This window comes from Cystoisospora suis (genome assembly GCF_002600585.1).
Source record: "Cystoisospora suis strain Wien I chromosome Unknown contig_1332, whole genome shotgun sequence".
NCBI lineage: Eukaryota > Apicomplexa > Conoidasida > Eucoccidiorida > Sarcocystidae > Cystoisospora > Cystoisospora suis.
The window spans coordinates 21539-29333 of NW_027154132.1; the positions used below are offsets into that span (position 1 = coordinate 21539).

The window sequence follows — 7795 nt, forward strand, 5'->3', positions numbered from 1 at the left end:
ATAGATAGAGAGATAGATAAATACAGAAAGATAGAGAGGCTAACTTCTCGATAGATACGGGTATTCCCAGGCTGCTATGTAAGTAAGTGTCACTCTCAATCTCTCCATCGTGGCCTCATAACTACTGCTCCTGCAGGTGCTGCCGTTGCTGCTTACTTCGACGAGTAGCTCTACTACAATTACCACCACCATCATCACTACTACTTCTACTCCTATTAAGAGCACTCCTACTCCTACTCCTATTCCTATGGCTGTCACTAGCACTACAATTCCTATTAGTACTATGACTCGTGGCACTCCTCCTAATACTATTACTACTACTGTGACTGACTAGCACGAGTGCTTTTACGACTCCAGGTGCGACACCTGGGAGTCATCTGTCTAGTCAAACTAAGCCTAAGAAACCAAACGCCTCCTCCTCCTCGTCTTCTTCTTCTTCTTCTGCTCTCGTGATATCAACGTTCAAACCCTTCGCACTATCAGAACCCAAAGACTAGGACGAGCATTCCATCGTCAAAACTAGGAAAGCACAAACCCCACCGCTGCTGCTGCTGCTACTTTCACTCCGCACGACTACCACCACCACGACTACTCCTACTGCTGCTGATACCCCTGACATATCTGCATATATAGATATAGATATATCTACATATCTAGATCTGAGAAGAAGAAGAAGACACAAAGGAATAGTCGTGATGGAATCCGAACCTTTCACTTTGTTCTGCTTCACGAGTGAACCTGAATAGAGAACTCCAACGCGAATGATCGCCTCGCTATCATATTGGGAAGACTCCTATGACGCCGAGACCTACTATATTCACTCTGCCTCAACTCCACACCTTTCTCTGTCTCTTTCTTTCGTCCGTTCGTTCTTAAGCTTTCGAGTTGTCTCTACCTTTCTCTCTCCTTATGTCATGAAGAGAGAGAACATGAAGGAGGAGGTATGTGCTGACCGAGTAAAAAGGAAGGTCTGTTGTCATTCTTACCGAGAACAAAGCCAAGGGGTTTAAGAAGCGCATGCTGAGCTAGATAGGCCTCCATGCCTTCTTTCAAGCCACATCGGCAGATACTGAAGAATGAAGAAAGAAGGACAAGAAAAGAAAGAAAAAGAAATTTACACTGGGAGAAAACACTCATGACAAGAAAGAGACGCCGCGACCACTCAAGAGAGAGAGAGATGAATCTCTCCATATGCAAAGAAAGAAAGAAAGATACAAGACGTTCTCATGGTGTGGATGGCAGATTCTATGCGCATTCCATCTTGTTTGAGTTCAAGCATCTCTGCGAAAGCAGGTAGAAGAAACCTCTTAGGGTGCAGGAGATTTGGAGTGCTGAGGTGACGTAGAGTTTCTTGACAGTATAGAGACAGATACACCAAACAGAGATGCGTAGCTTGAAGGGAGATACATACGCTACAGAGAGATAGATAGATGGAAGCGATATACAGAGGTTAAAGAGAGGTACATGAATAGGGCGACTAAGGATAGGAAGGTAGCGAGATAGACAGACACACAGATTAAAGATAGGTAGACAGAGGCGCAAGGCTCGAGAGATCTTCTTATACCCTTATGATATATATACATATATATGTATATGTAGACATACATACATACATACCGAGACACCTTTCTACACCGGGACCTGCAGCATACACTAGCGCGCGGATGGGGTGCCCCGGCTCCAGGGTTGAGAGGCGAGAGAAAAGAAGAGAGAGGCAGGACTCGACCAGCTGATGAGAGCTTCGCTCAAACCTTCTTCCCCCTCCCTCTTCGGTGTGTACATCTGCATATGTGTGTATGTAGAAATGCGTAGGTATGCACGTATGAAGTGCATGAAGATGTATGACGATGTATGTATGTATGAAGATATACGTATGTATGCAGATGCACCTATGTATGTATGTATGAATATGTAAGTATGTATGGGGGTGCATGAATGGAGTATCTGTCCTGTGTGTGACTTTCCCGCTGTGCTGCTTCTTCATGAACTATGATCTAGCTAAGCGGAGATTCTTCTCTACAGGCCACTGGAAGACATCTTCTTGCTTTTTCAAAGCTCTCTCTTTCAGTCTCTCCCAACTCTCTTCCCATCTTTCTGTCTATCGATCTTTCCTAAATCTTACTGAAGATTGAATTCGTATCTCCTTGCAAAGTCTTCTGTGAGCCGAGCAACATCGGTGAACTCTTTCTCTCCTCCATGAAAGAATAGCGCTCTCGGTCTCTCCATAGGCAGCACCACCTTCAGATGCTTCTCTACATGCCTGCAAAAACCCCTAAAAGCTTCTTCTTTCATGCCATCAGCTTCTTCTTCTTCTTTTTCTTCTTCTTCTCCTTTTCTCTCTTCGTTCTTCGCATCTTCCCAGAGGTGTCTTGACTCCTGTAGCACAGAGGCCCCTGGAGCCTTACGCCGGCAAGATTGATGAGAAGACGAGGAAGAAAAGTCTCTTACAAGGTCAGAATAGAAAGCAGATGCCTGGGCTTGTAGGATTTTCATGCGACTTGAAAGCATCCCTCTGTCGTCTTCTTGTTGTTCTCTTCTATCTTTCTCCTCTTGCTTTTCCTCTTCTCCCCCAGTTAGAGAGATGCTACTTGAGTTGACTTTTCTATTGACAGGGTGCTCTATGTCTTTGCAAGCTAGACGCGCCTCCTGATGTGCTGTAAGAAGATAATAGAGAGGCAGTGGAGATCCTTCGTGGAGCTCGTGCTGATCTTTAGCCTTCTCATAGTGACAGAAAAGACAGGACTCGCAGAAAGCACTTGAACTTTCACCACTCTCCTCATCTTTGTTGTCGTTACAAGAAGAGGAAGAAGAAGAAGAAGAAGAACAGAGAGGAGGAGGAGGAGAAGAAGAAGAGGAAGACGGAGGAGGTGGAGAAGCAGATGACGATGTAGTGCGGATGTCGTTTATACCACGTGTTTGTTCTTCTTCTCTATAGGATGAAGAGATCTGTTGTGTGAATTTCTTCTTCTTCTTTTCCTCTTCTTGACGTCTTTTTCTGTATTCATCGATGTAGAACTTGGCTAAGGCAGCTCGGTATAGATGGAGAGTTGCGATCGCATCTTTTCCCCCGTTGAATGAAAGAACCACAGACGACGTCCCTAACAATCTAGAGGGAGAAAAATAGACAGAAGATACATTCACATACAGATGCATTAAAAGAAATAGAGATAGACAGATAGATTCAAAATAGACAAACGAATCATTGATGGAAAGATAGATAGATAGAAAAATAGATAGATGATCGACGGATCGATCTGAATGGGTAGAAATCGATATAGAAGTCGCCGTAAGAACGGACAACATACATAATACATACGAAGTGCATCTTCTTCTTACCTGAAAGCATCTACGATGAGATCAACAGATCTCTCGACGAGCGCTGTGAAGATTCTAGGCGCGAGGACTTCCTTCTGTCTGCACACCTCAGCTTCTTCTTCCTTTGTTAGAGGGGTATCATAATTCCCGACGACTCCTGCTGTGTGTTCTTGGTGAGGTGTATGTACACCTGGGCAACTCTTCTCGACCCCCCTTGCCCTTCTTATCTCTTCTTCATCACCCCCATTAAAGTCCTCCGCTCTCTCCTTTTCTTTCTTTTCGCCATCATTCTTCACTTCTCTTTTGATCTTTTCATCCACATGGCATCCTTCGCCAAGTCTCATGTTTTCTTTCTGTGTAGAGCTTTCCTTTTCTTTTCTCTTCTCCTGACTCGCCGGCCCGTTATGAAGCTCTGAATCCTCATCTTCTTCGTTTCTCTCCACCCCCGACTGTGCTCTTCTAGCCATCCATTCTATCCTCTCAAGAACAAGAAAACTTTCATACAGAGCTCTCATACTCCACATTCTCCCCTCCGGTTGAACTACCGGTGAGAATAATCTGTCTTTCTCTCCCTCCGTCGCCTTCCTTTCTTCTTCCTTCTTTTTCTCTTCTCCATCCTCTCTGTCTGCTTCTTCTTGTTCTTCTTTCGCCTTCACACTTGGCGTAGGTGACTCGTCAGTCTTCATCTTCAACGAAAAGAAGACCTCCGCTTCTCTTGTTCCTTCGCCTTCCTCCTTTTTCTTTATCACCTTAAGCTTCTCTCCGTCATGAGGAAGCTCTTCTCGTTGACGATGGTGGTGGAGAAGACAGAGGGGGCCATTAGGCTGTTTCATGTTCTCTCTTTCCTCATTCTCCCTGTTCTCTTGATTATTCTTCTTCTCTTCTTCCTTAGCAACCCAGTCTCTCCGTTCTTCTTTGCTAGGGGATTGGAGAGATGCGAGAAACTCACGTATGGTTTCGCTCCCAAATCTTTCATCTCCTTCTTCTTCTTCTTCAAGATATTCTCTCTGCTCCTCTACAGGCGAAGATGAAGAAGAAATGACGGCAGTAGAGAAGTCCACAGGCATCTTCTGTATTCCTTGATCTCTCTCTTAGTGAACTCGAACCAGAAGGAGAAAAAATGTCTTCTCTTCACTTCAAAACAGAAATACTCTCCTCCTTCCAAATTGTCTACATCTTTTCCTTTCTTCTTCGTCTGCTTCTTCTTTTCTTCTTCTGCTTTATCTTGTAGAAGAAGAGAAGAAGTAGGTGAGTGACTGTAAGGGAAGGTCTTCCCCTATCAAAGTAAGGCGAGTACCTTGAGAGGATAAGAAGGACAGACGTTCTCTTTCTTCCACCAGTCCTATCTTTCTTTATAAAGCACAATCCCCCATAAAGTGCATACAGAGAGAGACCTTCATCCATTACACCTGCTTGCTTTTCCTCTGCTGGTGCCGCTTGATCTTTCTCATGGGCTGCTTTGGCGAGTTCATCGCTAGAAATCGAGATAAAACAAATGACAGGGGGGCCTGACTAAGATGATACACAGAAAAGGTGCTTCACTCTATCCATCCATCCTTCCCGCTCCCTCTCCGCGAGTCCCGGCTTGTTTCGATGATCTATCAGCTTTCTTTCTTCCTCCTTTACCGTCCGTTCTTCTTCCTCTTGTTGATATGGTGAGGGAGTTTATGAACGTGTACAGTAAGAAGAAGTAGAAAAGACGTGAGAGGGGAAGAGGGTGAATGCGACGGTTGAAAGAGAGAAGGAGAATGAGGAAGGAAGAGGAGGGAGAAGAAGAAAAAGAGAGATGTTGCAGGGAGAGACACAAAGCGAGGAGGGGGGAACACAGATGAATGGCGGAGAAGAATTACGGGACTGATGGGTCGTCCTCTTGTAAGTCTTTCTTCTCTTTCTGTGCTACGTCATCACTAAAAGAGAGAAGAAATAAAAAGAAGATAGATTAGAGAGGGAGAAAACGAAGAAAAAGAAGAATCCAAAGAACAGGCGACATAGACTTCGACTGTAGAAGAAAAGACCCCTCACATCCCCTATCTTGGCCTTGTTGCTGACGTTCTCTTCTTCCTTCACAATAGAGAGAAGGGAAAAGAGAGAGAAAGAAAGGTCTCTCTTCGTCAGAGAAGGAGACAGAACGGGATAAAAACCGTGAAGGGAAACCAAGATAGGAAAGAATAATGATAGAGAGAGAGAAAGATACGCAGATGAACTAACTCGCCAACAAGCGAGGAAGCGTATAGATGACCGGAACTACGAAGAGTTCCTCGGACTGGGAGCTACTGGATCAGGCAAGCAAGCAATATAGAAAGAATGAACGAAGAAAGGAAGAAGAGAGACAGGACAGAGATTGAGAGAGAAGGAAAGAGAGGCAAACAGACAGACAGAGAGACCCTCCTCACTCCTTCTGAAGAAATCTAGGGAACGGAAAAGCCAAAGAAAGAAACACAGTTTTGAAAAAGGTTGTTTAGAAAGCTAGAAGAGAGAAAGAAGAGCAACGTGGGTGTTACAAGAATTGAGACAGGGACAGACAGAAGACATACCTTCGAAAACATACGTCCTAGCATGCATTCCTGGTAAAGATTCTGATACGAAAGGACAGCGTAAATCGAAACGATGATGACCATAAGAAAGAGAGCGCTTCATTCAAGCTAAGAGAAAGAGTAGACCAATGAGAGAAAGAAAAGAAGAAAAGAAGCCGACCAGGACGGAGAGACAAGGAGACAGGGCTAAGATATAAAGAAAATAAAACGAAGCCAGGAAAATAAAGAGAGACCGACAAGAAAGGAAGCAACTAACGTTTTGACACGCTTGTAGATGAGATCTTCCGTATCTTCTCCGGGAATTTCCTCCCTCTCTCAGTCTTGCAACTTCCCGTTAGAACGCTGCTCTGGTGAAGAAGAATCGATTCTCCAAAAGAATGCCTGGCGGGAGAAAAGCATCATGGACAAAAGGAGAAAAACTGGGAAGACGACTAGGGCCATGAAAAGACGTAAGCCTGCTTTAGGCTAAGAAGGAGAGAGTTGTCACGGAGAAAGAAGAGAGTCAGTTAGGGAGAAAGACAGAACAGGCAATGTCTTCACTAACCACAGTTGAGCAGTGGTAGAGCGAAGGTGACGGAAACTCCGATATCGACTCTTGGACAGGACAGACCTTGCATGCGCTTTGTTTTTTCCTTGAGTCCGCTCTTGAGGGTTTCTCTCTTACCCGTTACGTCTGTTCAAGAGTTACGAGGGGTGATAAGAGAGAAATCACCGGAGAGGAATGAAGACAAACGGTCTCTTGCTTCGAAAAGGGGGGAGATGTCCAGTTTCTTTCAAGAAGTTTTTTTTTACTAGCACCAGCCACAGGGATCGTGTGGTATGTGGAGCATGAAGATCAACGGTGCCAGTCATTGTGCGGGAAGGCACACCTGGATAGGAGAGGTCCTTGCTCGTCGCCAGCTTGTTACACAAATCACTTAGGTGCTCAGACACTGCATGAAAGAGAGCAGAGACTCGGCTCTGCTGCTGGTCTTGCATACGACCTATGACAGCAGCGTGGTAGGGGAGGGTTCCCCTGTATGAAGTGTCGAGTTTCACTCGCAGTGTGTGAGATTTATCTAGGTAGATGTTGGAAGATTTTCCTTATCGGTTCGTATACAAGAGAGGATTTTGTAGTCTTGCAGCCCAAATATATCTTGGGAGTCTGCATAGTACCTTATCTTCGTCTTCCGGTGATTTAGATCAACACTCCTAATGTGCCGACCAGGCGCAGCCGACTGCCACTTCAGCCGGAGTACCGTCGATTAGGCGGCCTGTTCGCGAAGCCGACGAATTTCGCCCGTGGGGAGGCGCTGGACTGCGCGGCAGGCGGAATGTAGCGGCGGCCTTCGTCGCCGCTTGCGAGAGAGGGTGGCAAGAAACTCAGGCATCGAGGAGACAGCAGAACAAAAGAAGATAGATCCCAGTGGCTCTTTAGTTTGCGGGACCTAAGCAGTGTACCGTAGAACGCTGGAGAGTGCCAAACGTTCGCTAAGAGTGAAAGGTCAAGATTCCTGAGTGGCCGCTGTCACACGGGTAGTACGCGTCATTTGCCAGCATTCACCTGCAGCATCTCTTCTGGCTAGTAACGTGTGACACCTCCGTGCATCGGAGGCGTTTCCGACTACATCAGAAACTGTGGAAGCATAAAACAGTCTTCTCTGGATACTAGACACTCTCCTCAGAAAAACGACCTCCTCTCCTTCACGAGCATTATCTCAGGTTACCTGTCTTCCCAAGCCTGTCGGTGGTTTCGTTCTCACTCGTGAAAGTTTTCGGCTGTACCCCAGTCGGTTGTTCCGCAAACGCACCACTCACTCCATGTGCCGAAGGAAAGGGTTTACATTCATGCAAAAAACCTCGTTCGCCCCAGCTACGCTGGTCCACTCGCAAATGTTAGGCTACTTCGGTAGTAAACAGCTCATCGGCGTGATGCCAGCTTGTACCGCTTGGTGTTCGCACTTGGA

General features: G+C 45.8%; 1 protein-coding gene across 1 annotated transcript in view; it reads right to left on the reverse strand.

The window, feature by feature from the left end:
- CSUI_003105 (phosphoadenosine phosphosulfate reductase family protein) overlaps window positions 1–6369 on the reverse strand; it is a 12530-nt gene extending 6161 nt beyond the window's left edge. The window contains exons 1-4 of the mRNA XM_068063303.1: window positions 3337–6369; window positions 2123–3106; window positions 987–1069; window positions 157–330 (exon numbers count right to left, since the gene is read on the reverse strand). Coding sequence (XP_067924724.1) covers window positions 157–330; window positions 987–1069; window positions 2123–3106; window positions 3337–4382 — 2287 coding nt within the window. The 5' untranslated portion in view covers window positions 4383–6369. The remainder of the gene's footprint in view (window positions 1–156; window positions 331–986; window positions 1070–2122; window positions 3107–3336) is intronic.
- Window positions 6370–7795: the final 1426 nt, after the last annotated feature.